The sequence below is a fragment of the Solanum lycopersicum genome, chromosome 2 (genome assembly GCF_036512215.1).
Source record: "Solanum lycopersicum chromosome 2, SLM_r2.1".
Classification (NCBI taxonomy): Eukaryota; Viridiplantae; Streptophyta; class Magnoliopsida; order Solanales; family Solanaceae; genus Solanum; species Solanum lycopersicum.
The window spans coordinates 64,805,452-64,830,549 of NC_090801.1; the positions used below are offsets into that span (position 1 = coordinate 64,805,452).

The following is a 25,098-nucleotide window of genomic DNA, read 5'->3' on the forward strand; positions in this document are numbered from 1 at the left end:
GAATTTAGATAGTTGAGTTTCTTCTTAGGCAATGCTCTTTCGTCTATATATAACCATTCCATTTGTTTACTTTATGTTCATGACATGCTGTTCAGCCAGCATAACAGATACATCAATGGATACACGTCAAAGAACTTAAAGCTAAAATGACACACTCAGATAAGATGGCACTGCAAGTTTGCGGACACCATATACAACCCAGCACACCTCAAAATGATACAGCATCTAATCAGAAACACTATTACCAGCACCAGAGGACAGGTTACATGCATTGCGTGAAGCTTATATTCACTACAGTTCCACAATGCATAGCCCTTTTCACATTTTATTTAAACTCAGGATTATCTCTCAACAGCAGCAGCCTCGAGATTAAGGGGATCCTCATGGTTTGGTTCCTGCACAGGTATAGAATGGGATAAAGTGACTTTATATTTATTGCACATATGTATGTGACAAACTAATATGTTGCTGAGAACCATAATGTACCGTGAAACGAAGATACAATCCATGGCTAATTGTGTTGATACTGAGAACGGGTTTCAACCTTCTCTTAGTATGTTGAGGTATATATTACTCTCCAAATCGATATTAGGATGATATACCTGCATCTCACACAGAAAGCTAATGAGAGTCATCTTCTCTGGCTCATGTCAGAATATATGCAAGTGGAAGAGAAGGAAAAACAGTTGTGCCTTGGTCTTGCACTTGACTTTTGGTGGTTCACGTGGATATATTGATGGAACCTGGAAAGAGAATAAAAAATTTCAAATAAAGCATATGCCCTAGCCATCAGAAATAGCAAACAAAGGAACATATGATGTTCTCAGCAGTCCATCTTTACTGATCCTCAGAACATAAACAAAATCAAAATAGATGAACAGTATAATTCTCCATTCTCTTACATGGCACGATTTTCCATTTTTAAGAAACAACCGAAGTCAAAAAAGACTAGCCCATGTAAAGGAAAAATGGCCAGTGCACGCGTTCACGAAAATCTGTCCAACGAGTGTCTTCTTTCAAAATACTACAAATCACAACGTCTTATAATTAAACTACTAAAAAATTTTTAGAGTTTTGCAGGTAAGGTCTTCAAGAACAACTGCACATCTTTCCATTCAATACCTAGAAAGATCATAAGGAATATTGAAACTTTGAAAGGGTAAATTAGTACCTTGGTGGCACCAGCATCTGGGCTGCTGAAAACCAACTCCTCAACAACCCTTGTGAAATAATACAAGATAACCCCTGTGACAGAATTGAGCTCCAAAGCCTCAGGCATTCACTTAATGCTTCCCATCTCACTCAAAAGGTAAAAACAAATTCTTAAACATCCTCAACACACACTGCAAGAATAACGCAGTGTTTTAAAAAAGATTTCTTGAATGGCTGGGAAAGCATGCAAATCATCAAAATTATTGTATTTTGATGTCGCTGGTGTAAAGCAAGCATACAAAACCATCGTTAAAATGGACAGAACAAAAGGAAGCATATACTGTCTCCATAAGCTGGGCTAAACGTACACTAAGCACCAATATATGTATCCAAAAATAATCAAAAGAGCTCAACATACAGTAGTCATCATCATACTAGTTTTTCCAATTACAAGTAAAACCACGAAAAGTAAATATAAGAACATCTGTAAAAGGACACTAATGAACATAAACTGTAACAGCCAATCAGTTTTGTAATGCATGCAATCCTATAGACTACAACATCCATTCCAAGATATGAACATCATAGTTGTCAGGCAAAAGAACGTATATACAGCAGTATGAATACAAGAGAAAAGATGATGTCAATCCAACATTTTGCAAAAACATTACCATATCTTTCTCCCATCAACACCAGTCCATTCCGTGAGAAAAAAAGTACAGCCTCAGAAGATGAAGTAAAATAATAAATTGAGCAGAACTTTCTGCACATCAAAATGCATTAGATCAATGTCAAAATCATTCACCTTAACTTTGCAGGTCCCATTGCCTATAGCAACAGATACCTGGTGGAAACTGGGTTAAAGTTCAAACTAGGAGTACACTACTTATAAGAATAATAAACACGAAAAGAAGTCATTTAACTATGATGATCTCAGCAGCCAATCTCTACTAATCATCAAAACATTAACAAAATCAGAAAAGATTCCCCTTTTTTCTCTTAGCACAATTTTCCATTTTTAAGAAACAACCGAAGTCAAACACTAGACCATCTAAGGGCACTGAGATCGTTTGAGAAAGTCTGTCTTACTTCATTCAAATTACTATAAAACACACCTTAATAATTAAACTTTTTTTTAAGCTGTGAGAGTGGGGCCTTCAAGGTTGTTGAAAACCGTTTGAACATCCTTAACATATCCTGCAAGAATGACAACATAATTTTTAGAAAAAAGAACATATTTCTTGAATTTAAGAATTTCTTTCATTTCATTAAAATATGCCAACAAATTGATTACCAATGTAGTAGCTTTAAAAAGCTAACAAGTTCATGAATTTTCTTTCTTTTTCAATGGATGGAAGAATACCAAGATAGATAGAAAATTGAATTAGGGTTTAGGGTTTAGGGTCTTGATCGGAGTTGTCAATACTAGTAAACCCCTGTCACTGCTGCTCCCCATCTCCCCTACAAAACGTAGAAAAGAACTTGGACATCCTTAAACAAATTCTTGAATTTCCTTCATTTCGTTAGAACAAGAGAGAGATCAGGTCCCCCTGTACTCTCCATATCATCTTTAGAACAAGCATTAAAATTGAGAGCATTGGCCTGTCCTTGTTAACATTGGACTGTTTGGTTTCACAACCAAAAGAAGCTAGAAACGTGGTATTTAATTGTTCTCCGGGAACAGCTGTTGAGGAAGGGCCTTGCCTTGTCAGGGGTCCTCTTTATACTTTGAAATCCTATACGATTAGTAATAAATAATGACGTGTAGCCAGTTTTAACCTATTAATTTCATCCACATTGAAGTTCCAGAAAAAAATGATGAAATATTTTCAATTATTTTTTTTCCAGAAAACATCCCAAACCAATTCTCACAAAACAAACCCTAACACAAACAATTCTATAAAAACATATCCAAAGACCCACATTCGTTTCCCAACCCCAAACCATATTAAAACATAAATCCCAACAAAAAATCTCACCTTAAATTCCACAAATGTCTTTGAAGGCTCCAAAAACAGTGGATATATCTGAGATCTATTTTGCTTCTCAATGTCAGATGCACTGCCAAAACTCATAGCTATGTTGTTAAGTAATTTATTTATTGGTCCTTTGGAAACAAATCTTGAATTGATATTTGCATTACGGAGGTCAAGGAAAACAAAGACATCGTACAAAAAACAAGCATCCAGTATAGTGAATATTAACCAAAGATTAGGTTTCTGTTTCCTTGACAACATACTAAAATAAGTGGATAATGAAATACTGAAGGACCTGCAAATTAATCCGTGGTTGTTAGGGAAACAACGTGTAGAAAAGATGACTTATCACATCTCTTTATCCATCAATTTGGGCATGTATACCCTCATTGTGTAAACATCAGGACCTGAGAGGCATCCTGAAAACTTGAATGAACCAGCGCTTGGATTCAATTTTTAAGGGAACCCAGATGAATCCCAAACCCACTGGACAACAGCAGCAAGGACAAGGAGAAGCACGTGTGCAAAGCAGGTCATCCTCACTGCATGCAAATGAACAAAATCTAAGAAACCAGACAGGAAATATCCTTAAATTAGCTAGTGTATCAAAGATGAACCTTTCAATATCAACAATTTTGCAGGACACAAAACGATGCGCAAGAGAAATTCTTAGTAGAGATCTTTCGGAGAATGCGAGACCCTATACTTGGACTTCAAAATTATATAAGCAAACCAAAAGATCAATCATATCAAAGTACAACTTTAGAAGTAGAAATATGTAAATCATTACTTTCTACTTGTTTGATTTTGAGGAAACTAGAAGTGTTCGGAGTGCATTTGCTTCCTTCGAACTGGTTAGTCGTAAAATATATCATGAACAATTACTGCAAAAAAACAAAAACCCAAGAAATTCTCTTATTTGCAAACAACAAACAACTCATGTAGGCTTATACAAAATTACCTTTTGTACCAATCATCAATTCAACGTACAAAACACTTGTTGTCCTGTAAACAATGGCCAAAACAAAGACCAGGTTAGTAGTTGTATGCCTATCCTAATGGATACTTCTTACAAAAACTCAAAAGAACTTTACCTCCTAAACCTTACAATATCCATTTGGCCTCCCATGGTAACAATTCCTACAAAGAAACATCAGAAATAGGGCTCAGAGCCTCTTGTGTAAGGCCAAAGCTTGCTGGGAAGGCATGCATATCATCTGAATGGCAGTACCAATTTTGCATCGCTAAAAATTCACAATTAGTCATACAAAATTTTTTGATGTCACAGGTGTAAAGAAAGCATATGAAACCACAGTTAAAATGGCGATGAAAAGGAAGCATAACAGAAGACAAAAGAAGCAGACACATTTATTGTCTCCATAAGCTGGGCTATAAGTATCGAGGCACCAATATGTATGTTCCAACTCAACTTCAGCTACAATAACTAATCAAAATAATTCTACATACATAGTAAAATTATAAAGAAATATTGAAACTTTGAAAGAGTAAATTAGTACACCGTGGAGGTACCTGCATCAAAGCTGTTTGAAACCAAGTTCTCAACAACCCTTGTGAAATCATACAAATTTTTATTGAACTTCCAAGGAAGAGAACCTACAAATCGTCATGGTTTTTTAAAAAGGAGCAGAGAGAGTAATAAGAACAAGAAAAGAGGAAGGTCATGTGTAATTTCACGAAAAGGATGGTTTGCTGAAGGGGGAAAGGAAACCGAACTTTAAGCCAAGACACGAATCAGCTCACAAGGTTAGAAATCTGTCATCGCTGCAAGCATCAGTTAGCCTTATGAGACAGAGAAGATGCATCATGAAATGAAACTTTCTCTTAAATCTCATATTCCCACCTGAGGTGCCACGCCAAGCAAAAAATTCAGCTCAAGACAGAACATGTTAAATTGATTTTTGAGTTATACCGGAGAGAGTAATAAGAACAAGAAAAGTAGGAAGTCGTATAGTTTCACCAAAACAGTGATTTAGTGACAAAAAAAAAATTGAACTTTGCAATGCCAAAAACGATCAGCTCAAAAGCTTGGAAACCCAGCATGGCTGCAAGGTATGCCTAGGGAACAGAAAAGAAAGACCAAAAAATGAAACTTCTCCCAAAATCTCATAAACCCAAATGAAGTGCCGTGCCAAGCAACAGTTCTTTAGCTTGACAGGAAAGAGGCAACATGTTTGATTGAACATCAATAAATGAAAACCTCCAAATCTTCATTGTGTATAAAACAGAGAGAGTGAGTAATAAGAATAAAAAAACAGGGATTACCTTTGTAATATCACGAAAAAAGGGAGTTCGATGAGGGGTGGGAAAGAAACTAAAGTTTTCAAAACATGAATCAACTCAAAAGCATAGGAACCTGTCATGGCTTCAAGCATCAGTTAGCCTTATGAGACAGAGAAGGAACACCATGAAATGGAACTTTCTCCAAAATCTCACAGACCCACTTGAAGTGCCAAACAAGCAACAGGTTTACAACTCAACAGACAACATGTTTGACTGCCATTTTGAGTTAAAACAAAGAGCAATAAAAATAAGTGGAAGGTCATGTCTAATTTCACCAAAAGCATTGAAATCCGTTGTGGCTGCATGCATCAGTTAACCTTATGAGCTGAGAAGAAACACCATGATATGGAAATTTCATTCCAAAATCTCATAGACCCACCACCCGAGGTGCCGTGCTAACCAACTGTTTAATCAGGCTCCACAGAAAACAAGTTTTATTGAAATTCCACGGAAGACAAAACCTCCACCATCCTCATGATGGATCATCTATTAATAGTGATGTACGTATTAAGTTTTAAAAAGTACTACAGAAAAAAACAAAATAGCCTTGAAGATGAATATAGAGTTAAATTTGAAGTAGCTGATGATGTTAACCGGGTCTTATATCAAAGGTTATTTTGAGAACTTCTCCAGGTGAAAAACTCAGAGCAAGACATTGCAGAGGTCAAGATTCGTCAGGAGATTCAGAAAAATCTTCATTAACCAAGGACATTCTGACACATGCATTCTCATGGTGAAGAGAATCTTAAGAATTATTTGCAACCAAGAGCTATGCTTTCCTCTAGGGTGGATGGGGACTCGCGTAAATGTATTGATGCTTGTAATCAAGGTAAAACAGATTGATTTTTTTAAGGAAGAAGAAAAAGCAGAAGAAGTCATTCAGCTCCTCCATTTTACCAAGACAAAAAGAGGCATTGTAATCTCTAATACTATCATGATTAATACGAATGCATTCTAAGATTATCTTGAAAAGTAGGATAACTGAAAAGACTCAGCTCTTATTCAGGTCAGGAACAGGGGCAGGAATGGTTTACCTTCTTTTGACTCCCCATCACATGTACTTGTGCACTTCCCTTGACCTTGTAATTTGCTCTTTTAGCTGTTAACAAGATTCATTTTCACACTTGGCCTGAAAAGAGAAACATCAGGTTGTGCCAGTAACTAATATATTTGATTGAGATAATATCATAAAGAGACTTAACCCTCTCAAAAATTTTGATAACTTTACCTTACATCACCTGGGGTGAAAAATTGATCACATTGATGTGATGATTGCCGTGGAAGCTCCGACCAGATAGCTTCTGCAGAATGATGCAATTTTCTTAATGCTACCCACATCCCTAAAAGCTAAAAAAACTTTTCTTTGATTTTTCTTGATATTTACAATGCTAACATATTCTTGAAAAATTCGATTTCTTTAATTCCTCAACATATGAACAATGTAGTAACTTCAAAAAGAAACCAATTTCTTGATTTTTTTCTTAAATCAAGAATTCCAAGTTCAGGAATTTACCAAGATAAGAGTAGCGAATCTTGGCAGTAGGTATTATCGCCGTCACTGGAAAGTTAAGCGCTGGTATTGAATAGTTTTGATCGTACATCGTCACCGGAGTGTTAAGGGCCGGTAGCGTACAACTTCAGCAGAGTAGCGTATGAAGTTCCCCGGTCTTCTGTAATTTGAAATAAGGAGAAGATAGTACGTGTATTTATACACGCGGAAAAATCTCAACTCTTTTTAAAATATAAATCAACTTTTTTTAATAATACATTATTTAAGAACCCGTGTTTATTAATTAATATTTTTATTAAAAAAAAGAATCAATGTATTATAATATTTTTATTTGATATCGTTTATAAAGATTCTGGTTTGTCTATTGCAAAATTTTAACGATAGTTAATTTTTATTTTGAAATTTAAACATATACTATGAGATGGTACCCCTAATACTAACGTAATATATTAAATTATATATATTATTAATAATGTGAAATTTATTATCATAGTATATGACTTAAAACACTTTTTTTGTGCAATTTTATAGATCGATTTAGAATGTAAAATTTATGATTCAAAATTCTAATCATAAGTTGTGACATTATAAATTAATGTGTCATACATACTAAAAGATTTCTTTAAAAAAAATATAGAACTTAGGCAAAAGTCTCATAGCTGCCTTATGACTCCAATGACAAGTAAAACCGCAAAGTAGTATTTTCTTTATGATCATTGATTTTTTTTCTGTTTCAATTTATATATGAATCGTACAAAGAACCTTAAAGTTAGTGGTATCATACAGTTTTTTTGTTTGTGCAAGACATCTGTATCTGAATGACAGTAGTCTCCGAAGCAACCTGCACACTTCATTGATATCGGTTTCAACCAAGATGTGTATAATTTCTTTTATCATTCAAACAAGAAGCAGACCCCAAGAAAGAGAAAATAAAGGAGATCAATATTTTCCAAATACCTAATTGATGATATTTATACAAAATAAATATTCGCTAAAATTTATATACTCCATAAAAATGAAGGCATTGCAAGTTTGCAGACACCATATGATACAGCATCTGATCGGAAACACTTATTGCCAGCATCAGAGGACAGGCTACAGGCACCGCGTGAAGCTTACATTGGCCACAGTTCCACCAAGCATAGCCTTCTTCACATTTGATTTAAACAACTGGGGATTATCTCTCAACACAGAAGCAGCCTCGAGATTAAGGGGATCCTCATGGTTTGGTTCCTGCACAGGTGGATGAAGTGACTGTATACTCGTTGTGTGTATATATATATGTGTGACAAACTAAGATGCTGCAGAGAACCATACTGTACCTCGAAAAGAAGATATAATCCATAGATAATTGTGTTAATGTTGAGAACAGGTTTCCAATCTTCTCTAAGTACGTTGAGGCATACATTACCCTCCAAATCAATATTAGGATGATATACCTGCATCTCACACAGAAAGCTAATGAGAATCATTTTCTCTGGTGCATGCCAGAATATATACAAGTGGAAAAGAAGGAAAAACAGCTGTACCTTGGTCTTGCACTTGACTTTTGGTGGTTCATGTGGATAGATTGATGGAACCTGGAAAGAGAACAAAAATTTTCCTCCACTGCAACAACAAAACCAGGTTTGTTTGGATGAGAATCGACACGATTGTGCAGTCATTACATTAACTGAAAACTGAGAGGGCAGAAAACCAGAATGCAGCTACATGAACAACTATGCTCTATATACAAGTCCTGAACTCTATATTAAGTGGAGCGGGGGAGTAGTAATCAGTTGTGCAGTAGGAATTACTTACGCATAATATCCACCACCAGGCTGAATTTTTATCTCAAAGCTCATCAACTTATCCTTTCCATCTGGAAATGATATTGTACAAGAACGGGGCAGGTTCAGCTCGGTAATGTCTGCAAAAAGTGAGTTGGAAGGGGGTAAGTCTCAGGTGAGAGTGTTTCACCATAACAAAGACTGAAAGGAAGTTTCATATGAAACAACCGATAGACCACGAAAAGAATAATACAATGGAATACTGCACTCACAGTCTAGCATTCTCAAACAAATTCAGACACCCAAAAACAAAAAAGTACAAAATGAGAAAAACAACATTCTTGATCAATCACACAATGTATTCGTACTTGAAAGAGAACAGGCTCCAAAACTATTTCCAAATATGGAAGATAGCTTTTTAAGTATGTAAAATAATAACACTGCTCATAAATCTCAATAATATCCTTCTTGGAATGCGTAAAGTAATAAGATCATCAGCATCTTCCCTTTCTTTTATTAATGCTGGAAATCACTAACACTACATGTTCACAGACAGATAATTTCCATAATTGACATCAGTTTGCTGATGCTTCACATCCAGCAGCACTTAATCTACAATATATTTTCATCCTCCTGGGACTGGAGGCCTAGATTTGACATTATAGACCAAACTACATAAAAGTTGCCTCGATGATTTCAAGCACTATGTACCAGCTAATAGAGAATCTAGCAAATCTTCCAATAGGGTGCTTCTATTGTCTGCTTTAGTATCTCTAGACTAGGTTTAGAGATTAAACTATCAATTGTCATGAGTTCTCCAACTAAGTGATTTATGGAGTTCCTTTCTACAATGAGAAAAATTTCGAATTCATTTATATGTTCTTTCATCCTTATATTCATGATAATATCATCCATTTACTAGATATTTCCATGCTGATTACTGCATCAAAGGACATGTTGCTCTGATAGCTGATTTTATATTTTCAAACGAACAAATACATGATGATCAAATAAAATACTCCAAATAACATTGCAAAAGATGTTGCAGAAACAACATACAGGAGTTAAAGACCATGCAAAAAGATAATGTGATCAAAACCTTTGCGTAGACGCAGTTCCCCAGCAGTCTGCTTGTTATAAGGGCCCCTAGCATTGCCATTCTCAGTATCCTCTCTTTGCTTCTCTTTTACTTTGAATAATTTAATCATTTTTTCCTAAAACAAATTACAAGTCATGAGTATATTTGTCCAGAAATAACTTGAAAAGTGAAACAGAGTTCACAAGATGCAGACAGTGTATTTCTACGAAGGATCATTAACCAACAGCAATGATGAAAGTTAAAGATGATTCAATTTTGTGTAGTCCACAGCTCTATTTGGGCAAACTAGGATATCTGTACCAGTCATGAAGATCAATGTAAATAACCTGTCGAAATCTCCTACATAAAGAGCAATGTACTTCTAAGCAAGTTCATGGTTTTGTATATGATTGGGAAGACTCGTACAACATATTTCAGTATGTACATTCTTATTAGAGCAAAACTCTTAAACTTTCTTTAGAAATCAACGTTAATTTTTGTCTCAAAATTTCAATAACTCAACATAAAGATCAATGTAGGTATCATAAAAAAAACCATTACTAGAGTCCTAAATTATGTGTAAAAGCCATTACAAATAAACAGATAAATAAAAATCCAATCTAATGTCAGCAACATAAAACAAAGAACCAGTACGGAAACCAAAACTTTTTCCTAACCAATATTAAGTGTCAATCAGCTATCCAAGTAACCAGTTGTTGTAGTCAATTATCCAAGAAAGAAACTAACCCCAAATCCCAAAACACACACCAAAAAAAAAAAGCATGTATATATAACGTAAAGGGTGGCAGAAAAAAAAAGAATTCAAGAAATCTAACTGAAATTCAATCTTTTAGAACAAGAACATAAATAACAAAACACAACAGCAATCTCTTAACTTTCTTTAGAAATCAAGGTTAAATTTTTCTCAAAATTTCAATAACTCATAGAGTAAAGATCAATGAAGGTATCAACAAAACCATTACTAGAGTCCTAAATAATGTCTCTGTATACTCTAGTTATGTCATAGTTGTTGTAGACAACTAGACAATAAAGAAACTAACCACAAGGGTGGCCGGAAAAAAAGAGAAAGAATTCAAGAAACCTAACCAAACTTCAATCTATTAGAACAAGAACATATACAAATAAAAATTCCATCTAATGTCAACAACATAAAACACAGAACCACTACAGAAACCCAAACTTTTTCCTATAAATATCCCCAATATTCAGTATCAATCAATTATCCAAGAAACCAATTGTTGCAGTCAATTATCCAAGAAAGAAATTAACACCAACAAAAAGCATGTACAACGAAAAGGGTTGCGAAAAAAAAATAATTCAAGAAACCTAACTGAACTTCAACCTAAATAACAAACACAACAGCAAATCTCTTAACTTTCTTTAGAAATCAAGGTTAAATTATTCTCAAAATTTCAATAACTCACATTGTAAAGATCAATGTAGGTATCAACAATACCATTACTAGAGTCCTAAATAAGGGTATGTTGTAGTCAACTATCCAAGAAAGAAAACTAACCCCAAAGGGTGGCGGAAAACAAAGAGAAAGAATTCAAGAAACCTACCAAAAACTTGATCTTTTAGACCAAGAAAATAAATAACAAAACCCAACAGCAAAATTAGTACATGCAAAGAAAATTCGAGTTGTTCAAGAAACGGCAATGGTGAAAACAAGTATACAGAAACCATAAATCCGAAAGTCAATAGTAGGATGACAAATTCGGGTGATGGTACCTTTTTGATTCTTCAGGAGAGAATTGAATGAAGAAAACCTTCAACGGAGACAAAAGGCTGGAAAAGTTGTTTGTATATATACTGTGTGAGAGAAAGCAGGGGTTTGCATAACATACCATGAATGGGCTTTTTTGAGTTCTATTCTAATTAGTAATTGTAATAACAGAAAAGTTTTAAAATATATTTAAACTATCTGAAATAGTTTAGATTTATCCTTAAATTATATTTTGACTTAAAATTATGCTTTTCGTCAAATTATTGAGTTAAAAGTGTGCTTCTAATTAACAAAAAATATTAAATGTCACGAGGATGCCACATGAATACCACATGGCACCCTAATAGATTTTCACTTCCTCGTAAACTAAAAGGAAAAGGGTTTAAAATACCCTTAAACTATTTAAAATAGTTTATATTTACCCTTAAACTATATTTCGGCTCAAAACTATCCTTCCCATCAAATTATTGGGTCAAAAGTGACCTTCTTATTGGTGGAAGTTGTTAAATTGCACGTGTATCACATTGACTAAATCACTAAAATCTTAATTACACATTTTCTCCTCATTTCATTATTTTCAAAAAACGATTTCACCCCTTCTCCCTCAATTCGCGGCTAAGGTTTCACAGTTTTCTTCGTCGCTGGGTTTCAAAGTGGATATTTGTGGTTATAGGTTAGTAAACTTTTTTCTTATTTTATTGTGTTTACAACCACGAAAATCCAATTTGAAACTCAGCTCCGAAGAAAGTTATGAAACCTTGGCCGCGAAATGAAGGGAAAGTTGTGAAATTCTAACTATCATACTTTGAAATCGTAAACGTAATAAAATAAGAAAAAATATTTACTAACCTACAATTATGAATATCCACTTTGAAACTCAACCCAAAAGAAAGCTACGAAGCCTTAGCTGCGAAATTAAGGGAAAGTTGTGAAATCCTAACTATCATGCTTTGAAATAAAAAACATAATAAAATAAGAAAAAATATTTACTAGCCTACAAGCACGAATATCCACTTTGAAACCCAACCACGAAGAAAAGTATGAAACCCTAGCAGCGAAATGAGGGAGAACGGGTGAATATATCATTTCTGAAATAATGAAATGAGGAAGGAAGTAATTAGGATTTAGGGATTTAGTCTATGTGGCAGTGAAACGTTATTGGCATGCAATATGGCATCCACATGACATTTAACAAATTCTGTTGATAAGAAAGGTATTTTGTATTCAATAGTTTGACGGGAAGGGCAGTTTTGAGCCGAAATATAGTTTAAGGGTAAATATGAGTTATTTTGGATAGTTTAGGGGTATCGTTGACGCTTTCTATTTTTGTCTACGTGGCAATGAAATCCTATCGGCGTGCAATGTGGCATACATATTGCATCCACATGACATTTAACAACTTCCGTTAATAAGAAGGGTATTTTCGACCCAATAATATAACGGGAAGGGTAGTTTTGAGTCGAAATAAAGTTTAAGGGTATATATTAACTATTTCGAATAATTTAGGGGTATTTTGAGCCTTTTTCGTTGTAATAATAATAAGTTATTAAGATTTAAAAAAAATAAAATATATATATTATTTTACATTATTTGAGAATTTTTAAAAGTTGAAAGATTATTGATATTTAAAAGTTCTCTAAATCTTGCATTTGAAATTTTAATTTGTGATTTTAACTTGCGGATTTGTGTGGCTCGTAAATGGAAAAGTCAATTGTTCCTTCAACGTTATTATATTGGATGTTATTTTAAGAATGACACTATATTTTTTATAATTTCATCGATTTAATCTGAAATTTTTAAGATTATATTTATAGTATTACGAAAACATTTGATCTTTTTTGAAAAAAATATAAAACTTTGTAGAATTAAAAAAAAAATACTACAATTCGAAGGCTATTAATAATGTATTTCTCAAATATACAATAATTTTGATCTCCTTGCAATGGATTGATTGCATGGAAGTCGAATAGCGACTTTAATAAATATAGAGTTTGATGTCTTGATCTCTTTATAAATATTTTAAGAATTTATTTGATTTTTTGAGATGGACTTTTTAAAGAAATGTATGTGTCTTCTATTATGGATACTAAAATTTAAGATAGAATAGCTTCCAAATATTCAAACAAATATTAAGTTCATCAAAAAATCCTATAAAATTTTGCATAATATAAATTATAGTATATCTTTGTATATCAATCAAAAAATAAATCTGTTCCACTATTTCTATAAAGATTCTATATTAATGAGCAAACAAATTTAAGAAAGCACGTAAATGCTGTTAAAGTTGTGTTTGGGTCGAAAATAGAAATTTAACAAAAAAAAAATGTATACAATGGATATGTATATTTCTATATTTTGCAAAGTAAAGTTTGAAAACCCATATTATCGAAATCAAAATGGCTGAAAAATAGAACTCAAATTTATTGAGTAACTTTTTATGATATATTTTTTCATTATATTGATAATAGAAAATTATTATTTATAGTATTTTTTTAATATCTAGATTTTTTGTTTAAAATGTTAAATTAATATAATATAATTGAATTTTAAAATTAGTTAATTTGACTTTAGAAAAGTATAACATGACAAATAAAAATAATACGGTTCAAGTTTAAAAGCATACGATTAGATAAAAATACATATAATAATAGTTTCCAAGTTTATAGTTTTATAGCTTTGAACAAAAAGTAATTGCCCGCATAACAAGAACTCCTTAATTTCAATTTAAAATTGTAGTTTGAGTTACTAATCAAGTCACTAAACGCCGAATAACATGAAATAGAATGTGTATTTTGTAAGACGACATCTTCTCTTTTTTTTTTTGGTTTCTCATGTGATGTACGGAGCTTTTATTGAAATTTTTACAAAATTCAAATCATACATTATAAAATTCGTTCGATGCTTTCAATAAAAAAAATTTATATCTAAGATTTAAATCCAAAACTTTTGATGAAGGGATGAAATGTGTAGCACAAACCAGGTTAATAACGACTTCTTCATTAAGGATGTGATCATTATTATAATACATAGATTTGATTCGACCAGCACCACTATTATAATTAGGTATAACAGAAAAATCAGAGCGTGTAACTTAGTTCCTTTTGTTTTTACTCAAATATTTAATGTTATCTCTGCCAACTTCATTTGCATTTTGCTGGTAAGAAATCGAACGTGTCGTAAGAATAAATGGGTTAGGTATCATCCATCATAATTTATTGGGATAATCCTATCAGTGATCCCTTAAAGTTGATACGATATTTTACTTAGATATTTTGATTAGACAATATTTATTTTAGATACATGATGTAAAATTTTATTTTGTTATATTAACACTTTTTTTAATATCAGCAAAAATACATAAGATGTGTGTTACACTTGCAAATAAAGTGACAAATTAAATAATGTCATATGTTATTTGTATAAAAAGATTAATTAATTTTAAATTAAAAAAAATTGGCCAATAAATTAATAACACATTATATTTTTTATTCAAATAATTTTAAAAATAAATAAATAAAAGAATTCACCCTCCCCTCCACCCACAAAATCATTTTCTCTAAAGGCTCCAAAACCCAACCTCCAAATAGCCCCAAACCATCATTATCTAAAAAAAAAAAGAAATAGCTTAGTTTAAAAAAATTAATATTAAATTCTTTCAAGAAAATTTTTATTATTGGATTTATTTTTAGATTTTAACAATATTTTTTGTTATTTTTGTCAAACCTTCATCTTTAATGGATGAAATTTACCTTTAAAATGGTGACTAAAAATAGGAGGAGGAAGAAGAAAAAGGATAATGAAAGATTAATCAAAAGGCTATTTCACGCACTAATTAATGTATGTATTACATTCATTATGTCAGTTAAGTCAAAAGTATTAAAATACACAATAATAGGATGCTACATCAAATATCTAAAATAAATATTGTCTAATTAAACTGTTTACGTAAAATATTGTATCAACTTTAAGAAATCATCGATAAATCAAACTTAATTTACTTGAAAAATGAAATGTAAAACAAGAAAAAGGAAAATGGTAATTATACACGTACAAGTGGAGAAAATGGAAGAAGCAATAAGCCAATGGTAGGACCAGAGAGCCAAAATAGGGGTGGACATTTATGGTACACACCGAACTATCATATCACACTGAATTTTTTAATATCATACTTTTAGGGGTCGTTTGGTAGAGTGTATAAGAATAATGCAAAATATGGTATATTAGTAATGCTTGCATTAGTAGTACTTGCATTTGTTATGCAAGCATTATTTCTTATACATTGTTTGTTTTGATGTATAAGAAATAATAAATCTTGCATAATTTCTATTTGAAAATATATGTTTACAAAAATACCCTTCATACTTTTTTTATTTTTACACTTTCTTGCAAGTTGCAACAAAGTCATTTGTTAAAGCATCATCAACTCCTCCTCCTCTTCTTCTTCTTCTTCTTTCTTTCTTTTTTTCAAAAATAATATTAAATAGTTATAATATTTGGATCAAAATACTTTTGTGAAAAGTTGGAAAAGAATTTTTTTTAATCAAATTTATCGCCACAATAATAATTTTTCTTATTAAATTATGTTGAAATTAGATTATTATTTTTTACAAAAATTATATTTAAGAGGCTATAAAGTCTATTAAAACACCAACAAATTAAAAGACAGAGAAAAATAAATGAATTTAAAAACACACGACAACAAAGAAAATTAAAAGAAAAGAAAATGTTAGGAAATGTTTCAAAAAGGCTTTGAGGGTAGTTTTGTAATTATTTAATCTAATGCAAGTTTTAAATATAATGCATTGTATAATATTTTTAGAAAAAAAATTATTTTTAAAAAATACCCTCCACAAATATGGTGGAAAGGATATTAAAAAAGTTTTTAACGGCAATTGTGTCTTTTATAATGTTAGAGCATGCATTAGAATCCATTGCATTACTAATGCATAGAAATAGATGGTATTAGTAATACACTCTTTAATACACAATAGAGTGTATTGCTAATACAAATATTAATTATGCATAGATTAAAAAAGTGTACCAAACGAGGTACTACTAATACATCAAGCTAATACATGCATTATTTTCTCTAATACACTCTACCAAACGACTCCTTAGTATTATGATAGTATTTGATATAGTATATGATTTTATTTTTTGTATTCAATACAATATTTGATAGTATATTGACCTAAATATTTACATATGTTATAATATATATATTATTGGAATACTAATAAATATGCAATTTAGTATATTAGTATAAATAAAGGGGTTATTTGGTTACTTGGTATAGTTATGCTGATAATAGTTATGCAAATATTAGTTATGAAGGTATGTTATGTAGGTATTAATTACACAGTTATTAGTTATGCAGAAATTATAATAGATAAATTATTATTTATCTGATATTAAATTGTTATACTCTTAAAAAAATCTGCAAGTATAAAATTCATGCTTGTAAACATGTATTATCCATAATAAAATGTCACAGGATTACCCTTTGAGGGAGACCCAGTAATTTAGACTTGGAACTTTCATGTTGAAGGTTTTAATTTTAAAATTTCTTAAAAAATAAAAAAATTGTCTTTTGAATCGAGCTCATATTTTCAAAATTACTTAATACAAATTATATTTTCTATATAATTTATGAATTATTAGTGTAAAAATAAAAATTTTATCCTATACACATTCAAATAACAGCGGAATGCAACGGGTGGATGGATAATAAACTATGATGCACACAAATAATAAAATGCAAGAGTCTGGGGGCTCTAAAAAATAATGAAACTAAAGTTGAGGTGTAGAAATAGTCCAAGTCTTTTAAAATTTACTTCTCCAAAACTAATAATAATGTATATTATTTACAAACAAATAATTCACTAAACAAATCAAGGGTAAATAGAGATTCTATTATTTTAATATATATATGTGTGCGCGCATATATATATATATATATATATATATATATATATATATATATATAATATCCTTATAATTTAATTCATTTTCCGATAAAATTATACATAAATTTTCTCATAAATTATGTGAATATTAGTTGTGTAGATTTAAAAAAAATACAATTAAACATTATATAGCATCAATGAATGAATAACTTTTATACAACATTCGGAGACACATTAACAAAACATGGTATAAAATGTATACATGAATAACTTTAATTCTATCTGTAAACCAAACATGTTATAATCTATACATGTATTAGCTTTGCCCTTATCCAGTAACCAAACAATCCTTTAATATTTTTAAGTAGTTCAACATTTTTTTCAAAATAATTCATTGAGAGTATGTAAAAAAAAAATATGTTATTTCTTAATTTATCAGAATGAATAAGTAATTAAAAATATTTTTTAAAAAAATAGACAAATAATTAAAAATAGAGAAAAAATAAATTATCTCTTAATTTTCTAAATTAAATAAATATTATTAGATAATATTTTTAATATATAAGACAAATATTATTGAATATTAAATAACCTTGAATTTTGATCTAAAATAAATGTTCTATATAGTCAAAAGCTATTTAATTCCTCTCCTCAAATTTATCCTCAACACATCCCTAATTTAAATTTAATGTACAAATTTAATGACGTACTATATTAACAACCTAAAAATAAAACATCAGAATTAACTGTATTTAGTCGAAATTCCATCGTAACTTTTAAGAATAAAATAAAGTTATTTTCTTAATTCATGTGCCTAAGACTAAAATTTAATTATGTTAAAATTAGAAATATTTATTATACCTATTATGTTTGTTATTTTAAAAAAAAACACTATTTTGAAAGAATTTATAAATATAATTGAGACAAATTAAGGAAATGTATAATGAATGAGACTTGTAAGAGAATGAAGAGAAATAAAATACTATTTGCAAAATGTATATCTCTATTTTTAAATATTCTTAACAAACTTGTTTTTCTCAAAAATATATTTTTAAAATTATATTACTATTAAAATAGTTTTTTACAAATGTGATTTTAGTTGAGTGACAAATACTTTTTATTCTTATATCTCAATTGGAGTTAGAGTACGGAGTTGCTTTTGTGACATCTGGTTCAAGTCCCTCTAGGGTACAAAGTCGCCTATGTTTGGCAAGGCAACGATTTATTCTTAATGTGAAATTGCTTATGTTAGGCAACTGTTTACCCTAATATGAGACTTTTCAACCTAATTTAAATTTAGTCGGATTTTTTTTTTTTTTAAAGTTTCTTACAATTATCTTAAGGGAAATTTTTCAAAATGTCAATATTTTAACATTTAAGAGTACCCATTAACAACAATTTTAATATTTAGTAAAAATGTCATTTTAGTTTGTTATGTATCTTATTTATGTTTTTATTATTTATTTTTATTTAAAGAATATAATTATTTAATAACAAAAAGGAGAAAATTAAGGGAGGAAATATTTCAAAAAAAAGGCAAGCATCCTTAATTTTTTCATCAGTTCCATTTTCAAATAAAATTTAAATTTTGTTTTTTTTTTCTCTAGAATTTTTACCTTTTAAAAATTATATTCATTCCAGAATATATTCTATTTATATTTATTATAGTTTTTTATTAGTTTGTATTCATTCCAATAGGTATGCCGAATTTATCTATATAGTCATTTAAGAAATATATTTGTTTTTCATATATTTTTTCCCTATATAGTTATTTTTTCTTCAAAAATCCTGTATGTATTCATTTCAATATGTATTTTATTTGTATTTCTATTTATTCTAGTTTTTATTTAGAATTTTGTATAATAATATATAAAATACAAAAAATTAGTATGATGAAAAAGTGAATGAAATATAAAATTGAAAAGAAATAATTGAATATTTGGTGTACTCATTCTTAAATAAAATACATAACTAGTTGACATACCTTTAGAATAAATACAAAATAGAAAAAAATGTCAAATTCAGTTGACATACCTTTATTAGTTTGTATTCATTCCAATATGTATGTCAAATAAAATGTAGCTATTTAAGAAATACATTTCGTATATATTTTTCACTGTGTATTTATTTTTCTTTTCAAAATCTTGTTTCCTTTTCTAAGTCGTATTCATTCCAATATGTCTATTATTTTTATTTGTATTCGAATACAAATAAACTAATAGAAGTTGTCTTCTTATAAATAAATATATAACTAGTTGACATACATTTGGATGAATATAAATTAGGGACAAATACAAGATTCATAAACCATGCAACATGAAATTTTTAATAAATACAAATATTGATAACATAGTGATTTGAATACAAATTAATAAAGCATACCAAATTCTAAAAAAGAACTATAAATACAAAACAAACTAATAGAAAATTGTTCGACAACTATTCGATCTTCGTCGTCTTTTTCAAGATCCTCACGAGTAGACAAAGATTCTACATTTGCGTTCTGAATTTGAGGAAGGTTTTGCACACCAATGAGTCTTGTAAATGTTCATACCCTCTTTCTTCCCTCATTTTAGCAGCGGATCATACATTATACACTATTTATTAAGTAATAAATAAATTAAAGGATGAAAAATCACCACAAATTGGTTGATTAAGATGAATACCTCTAGTAAGCCTCTTGGATTCAGCCATTGGAGAGTAAATCATAACAGAAATTGAAAAATACAAACAACATTTTTTTAAGATTTAAACAAAAATAAAATTAGAAAAGAAATCTGAAAATAGGATAAAGATTATAGATATCTTAATTAAAGGGATTCTTGTTGATTCAATTTTGGATTAAAAAAACAACCAAAATATATGGCAAAAAAATATTTGCAACTTGAATGTTGGAGGAAAATCAGAAAAGATAATCATGAGAGAGAAAAAAAATTAAATGGGAGAGAGAATTAACAATTTGAAAAGATAAATATAAGAGAGAATGACTTTTTTTTAAAAAAAAAAGATATATAGAATTAATTGAAAAAAAGAGATAAAATAGGAAGAAAATTGAGACACATAAATTTTCTAAAATAATGACATTTTTGACATTATTGCTAATATTTATAAAGTATGAATATTTTTACTAAATATGTTATTTATTTTGACTAGTTTACTTATTTTTCCTTATCTAATGGTCAACCAAGTAAAGAGAATTGTCTTGAAATATCATTTATGTTTCATTCAAGATGAAAATATCACTCAACTATTACTATTTTCCTCCAAATATACTTGACAATTCAAAATCATCCCTTTTTCTTAGTTGGCATGACATGTCATTAAATTTATTTTTTAATAATAGACTAATTTAATTCATTAAACTTATTTAACTAAAAAATAATCATATTATTTTTTAATTTTTTTATTAATTTATGAAGAATAAATTTTTATGCTTATAATCTTTTATCATAATTAAACTTTTTATTTTTTTATGTTATGAATAATTCATTTAAATTATGTACTATAGTTTTATCAATTTTGAATACTTATAAACACTTAAATTCAAAAATAAATTAATACACAAATCACTCATGAATGCTAATTTATAATTAATTATAAGTTGTGTAACAAAGATTTTAAGTATGAAAATTTATTCTTAATAAATTAATAAAAAAATTAAAAATAATATAATCATTATTTTAGTTAAATGAGTTTGATGAATTAAATTAGTCTATTTATTAAAAAAAAATTTTAATGACATATGCCAACTAAAAGAGAGAGTAAATGTTTTTAAAGTGTTTGAAGGAAAATAACGATAACTGAGTAATATTGTAAACGTAAATAAAATATAAATAATGTTTCAAAAGCAATTTAATTTAGGGAATTAACTCGATCGAAGAGTATGAGATCACACATTATTTAGGCATTCTACTGGCCAACCTTGAAGAATATTTATTTTTATATATATGCAGTTGCGTCTCTTCACTATCCAGTAGTGGACCCTTAATGTTGAAACTTCTGTACAGCTTCGGATATCCTAAACTTGCAATCTCCTTCTTCTTCATCTATCTTTGCGAAACCTAATTAACTGAGAAATTAGGTCGAAAGAATGAGTCTTTCAACAACAATTACAACTTGGGGATACACCCATCATCCCTTTTCTGACGTTGGAAATAAAGGCAGATCCAGATTTCGCTCTCCAGGATTCATGCCTCATCTGAAGATGAAATTCTTCACTAACCCTTCTTCTCTTTCTGTCTCAGCTCTTCTTACAAAGGAGCAAGAAAGCAAGAGCAAGAAACAAGCAATGGAGTTTAAAGAATACGTTCTTGAAAAGGCTGTTTCTGTCAACAAGGCTTTGGAATCTGCAGTCTCTATCAAGGAACCGGTCATGATTCATGAGTCCATGAGGTACTCTCTTCTTGCTGGTGGGAAAAGAATTAGACCCATGTTGTGTATAGCTGCTTGTGAGCTTGTTGGTGGGGTTGAGTCCACAGCCATGCCAGCAGCTTGTGCTGTTGAAATGATTCACACCATGTCTTTGATTCATGATGACCTTCCTTGTATGGATAATGATGATCTTAGAAGAGGGAAACCTACAAATCACAAGATTTATGGGGAGGATGTGGCTGTTTTAGCAGGGGATGCACTTCTTGCATTAGCCTTTGAGCACATTGCTACTCATACAAAAGGGGTTTCTTCTGATAGAATTGTGAGGGTGATTGGTGAGTTGGCGAAGTGTATTGGGGCAGAGGGACTTGTAGCTGGTCAGGTTGTAGATATAATTTCAGAAGGCATTTCTGATGTTGATTTGAAGCATTTAGAGTTCATTCATCTGCACAAGACTGCAGCTTTGTTAGAAGGGTCAGTGGTGCTAGGGGCTATATTAGGAGGTGCACCAGATGAAGATGTGGAAAAGCTAAGAAAATTTGCAAGATGTATTGGTTTGTTATTTCAAGTTGTGGATGATATTCTTGATGTCACAAAGTCTTCTCAGCAATTGGGGAAAACAGCTGGGAAGGACTTGGTTGCTGATAAGGTAACTTATCCCAAACTGATAGGTATTGAGAAATCTAGGGAGTTTGCTGAGGAGTTAAACAAAGAAGCGAAAGCTCAGCTTGTTGGATTTGATCAAGAGAAAGCAGCTCCATTGTTTGCTCTTGCAAATTATATTGCTTACAGAGAGAATTAAATTGTAACAACAGAATTCTCAGTGATTCCTGATAGTATTAAACAATGAATATATGAATTTTTGGTCAACCAATTTGTATATTTAAAGTTTAAGAAGTAAGTACAAGGCAAGGACATGAGTGTGTACATTTAAAGATTCAAACTTCTAACATCTTGAATGAAATAATGGCCCATACACGTTTCTATTCTTCTTCTCCTTATGATACTCTTCAACTGATATCTCATTCTGTGGATGTATTTGGCCATTTTTTTTGTTAAAGTCTATTTCTAGCTTCTATATGAAGTCTTATATGCAGCTTATTCTACTGTCTTTTATTTCTTTCCTTTGGCTGTTGCAGCACTTCTATGACCTGAGACATTCCCATTCTTTAAGTCACAACATTTCTCTACTCTTCCGTAAAGATTCTTCATTCAAACATTTCTGCATTTTTGTCATATGTAATTAGTATAGTTTTCATTCAAACTTGGACTTCTATCAATTATTGGATATCCCGAATAATTTTGAGTTACTTCCCAACTGGATCTGCCAGTTAATGTTCATAATTTTCTTTAGTGGCTTTCACTTTGAAAATCAATTTCTCTTAAAAGTCCTGCCAGATAGACCATTATGTGGATTACATCTTCCACTCATCCTCAAAAGGTATGAAGAAAATACCAAAGAGCCAACTCAGTTATTGCAAATTGCCATATATTTTTGGGCTTGGGACCAGTCTGTAAATTAGGAACTCATTCTAACCCTATTTTTTATATTAGTAATACAAAAAAGAGTGATGTTTGACTTTATTATGAGATAGCTTCTACCTTGCTGCTTTCGCTTGAATGCTTGTTCCTCAGTAAGTCAAATAGGAAATCACCAAATCAGGGAGTAATCCACACTTTAAGAGTCATGTCTATGCTAAAAAGAGTAATCTACAATCTTGTGAAACTGAGTACAAGAGGCACTCCAAATAGATCCAGATCTGCAGGAACAAAGTTGCTTCTTTCTTCAGAGGAAACGGCAGAGGTTATATTCCGGCCAAAAGCAAGAGCCTTTTGTAATAGCACAGGTTTTTCCAAGAATGAAAGTGAAGTTATCAACCATGAAGACATACTCGGAGAAGCTGGAAAAACAACAAGTGTCTTTGATTTCAAAAGTTACATGGTTCAAAAGATCAAATCCATCAATCAAGCCTTAGATGCTGCTGTTCCAATCAGTGAGCCTATCAAGTTCCATGAAGCAATGAGATACTCACTCCTTTCTGAAGGCAAGCGGATTTGTCCTGTACTCTGTATAGCCGCCTGTGAGCTTGTTGGTGGCCAAGAATCAACAGCAATGCCTGCTGCTTGTGGAATGGAGATGATACATGCTATGTGTATGATGCACGACGACCTTCCCTGCATGGACAACGATGATCTCCGTCGAGGAAAACTGTCACATCACAAGGTTTATGGCGAAAATGTCACTGTTTTAGCTGGTTATTCCCTTGTTGCCTTAGCATTTCAGCATATGACAACAGCCACTAAAGGTGTACACCCGAAAACAATGGCTCGTGCTGTTGGAGAACTAGCAAGATTGATAGGTCCAGAGGGGGCAGCGGCTGGCCAGGTGCTTGACTTGCTGTGTGGAGGTAACTCTGATACTGGATTAGAAGAGCTCGAGTATATTCATCGTCACAAAACTGCAGACTTTGCAGAGGCTGCGGCCGTTGTAGGAGCAATGATTGGTGGTGCGTCCGAGAAGGAGATTAATAGACTTGAAAAATTCTCCAAGTGTCTTGGACTGCTGTTTCAGGTTGTGGATGACATTCTTGATGTGACTAAATCCTCTGAGCAATTAGGAAAGACAGCGGGGAAGGATTTGTTGGCTAACAAATTGACGTACCCAAAGATGATTGGCATTGACAAGTCCAAAGAATACGCCCAAAAACTTAACAAGGAGGCCAAGGAACAACTTGTCGGATTTGATCCAGAAAAGTCAGCTCCATTACTTGCTATGGCAGATTTCGTTCTTCATCGGCAAAAATGATGATCATACCTATTATTTAATCTTTCTTTTATACACACGCCGTTGCCGGGGATCAAACCCGGGTCACCCGCGTGACAGGCGGGAATACTTACCACTATACTACAACGACTGCTTGTTAGAGCTACAGCCTTTGTTACTATTCAAGAAAACTAGTTGTATAGGGTAGATGTGATGTTGTGCTCTTTGCGATGCTTTGTAAAGTGAGCTTCTATCTTCTTTTTTGTTTTCCGGTCTGAAACTGTGTGATTGATGTCGCCCTTTTTTTTGATTTTGTACTGAAAAAGATTTGTTCAAAACAATTGCATGAGCATCCAACCCTAATAGTAAAATCAAGATTAGGTATCGGATTTGTTCTGCATGTTGCTAGCCCATTTGGTTCTTGTAGATGCTTCATACCTTTTCTCTTTCCTTCTTATTGATGTATTGGTGTCTGCATTGGTTCTTGAGTTCCTATAGCTAAGTATGTTTCCTCTCTACTGAGC

At 31.3% G+C, this 25,098-nt stretch overlaps 3 protein-coding genes, 1 long non-coding RNA gene and 1 other non-coding gene across 7 annotated transcripts; 2 read left to right on the forward strand and 3 right to left on the reverse strand.

The window, feature by feature from the left end:
• Positions 1 to 17: 17 nt before the first annotated feature.
• Positions 18 to 7,108, reverse strand: LOC101255857 (uncharacterized). 3 transcript variants are annotated; one of them, XR_011215065.1, is made up of 18 exons: positions 6,943 to 7,108; positions 6,658 to 6,730; positions 6,464 to 6,558; positions 4,863 to 4,989; positions 4,659 to 4,742; positions 4,223 to 4,268; positions 4,090 to 4,133; positions 3,919 to 4,012; positions 3,746 to 3,839; positions 3,424 to 3,670; positions 3,132 to 3,213; positions 2,268 to 2,349; positions 1,824 to 1,915; positions 1,172 to 1,343; positions 903 to 1,024; positions 693 to 743; positions 487 to 602; positions 18 to 395 (listed from the first exon to the last, which is right to left on the reverse strand). It is a non-coding gene; the product is annotated as an uncharacterized lncRNA (long non-coding RNA). The 3 variants fall into 3 exon arrangements; XR_011215063.1 differs by lacking the exon at positions 903 to 1,024 and having other exon boundaries at positions 3,746 to 3,828; XR_011215064.1 differs by lacking the exons at positions 903 to 1,024; positions 3,746 to 3,839; positions 3,919 to 4,012; positions 4,659 to 4,742; positions 4,863 to 4,989.
• A 668-nt stretch (positions 7,109 to 7,776) lies between these two features.
• Positions 7,777 to 11,652, reverse strand: LOC101249877 (ubiquitin-conjugating enzyme family protein). The gene is made up of 6 exons (NM_001346822.1): positions 11,539 to 11,652; positions 9,808 to 9,922; positions 8,740 to 8,848; positions 8,469 to 8,547; positions 8,262 to 8,378; positions 7,777 to 8,172 (listed from the first exon to the last, which is right to left on the reverse strand). Exons 2-6 carry the CDS (start codon positions 9,914 to 9,916, stop codon positions 8,035 to 8,037), a joined length of 552 nt encoding a protein of 183 aa, NP_001333751.1. The 5' UTR covers positions 9,917 to 9,922; positions 11,539 to 11,652; the 3' UTR covers positions 7,777 to 8,034.
• A 9,760-nt stretch (positions 11,653 to 21,412) lies between these two features.
• LOC100037490 (geranylgeranyl pyrophosphate synthetase-like protein) lies at positions 21,413 to 22,911 on the forward strand. The gene has a single exon (NM_001247339.2). It carries the CDS (start codon positions 21,530 to 21,532, stop codon positions 22,610 to 22,612), a length of 1,083 nt encoding a protein of 360 aa, NP_001234268.2. The 5' UTR covers positions 21,413 to 21,529; the 3' UTR covers positions 22,613 to 22,911.
• Positions 22,912 to 23,497: 586 nt separating this feature from the next.
• On the forward strand, positions 23,498 to 24,915 carry LOC112940944 (geranylgeranyl pyrophosphate synthase, chloroplastic-like). Its single transcript, XM_026029534.2, has one exon. It carries the CDS (start codon positions 23,498 to 23,500, stop codon positions 24,614 to 24,616), a length of 1,119 nt encoding a protein of 372 aa, XP_025885319.1. The 3' UTR covers positions 24,617 to 24,915.
• TRNAD-GUC (transfer RNA aspartic acid (anticodon GUC)) lies at positions 24,654 to 24,725 on the reverse strand. The gene has a single exon. It is a non-coding gene; the product is annotated as a tRNA-Asp (tRNA).
• Positions 24,916 to 25,098: the final 183 nt, after the last annotated feature.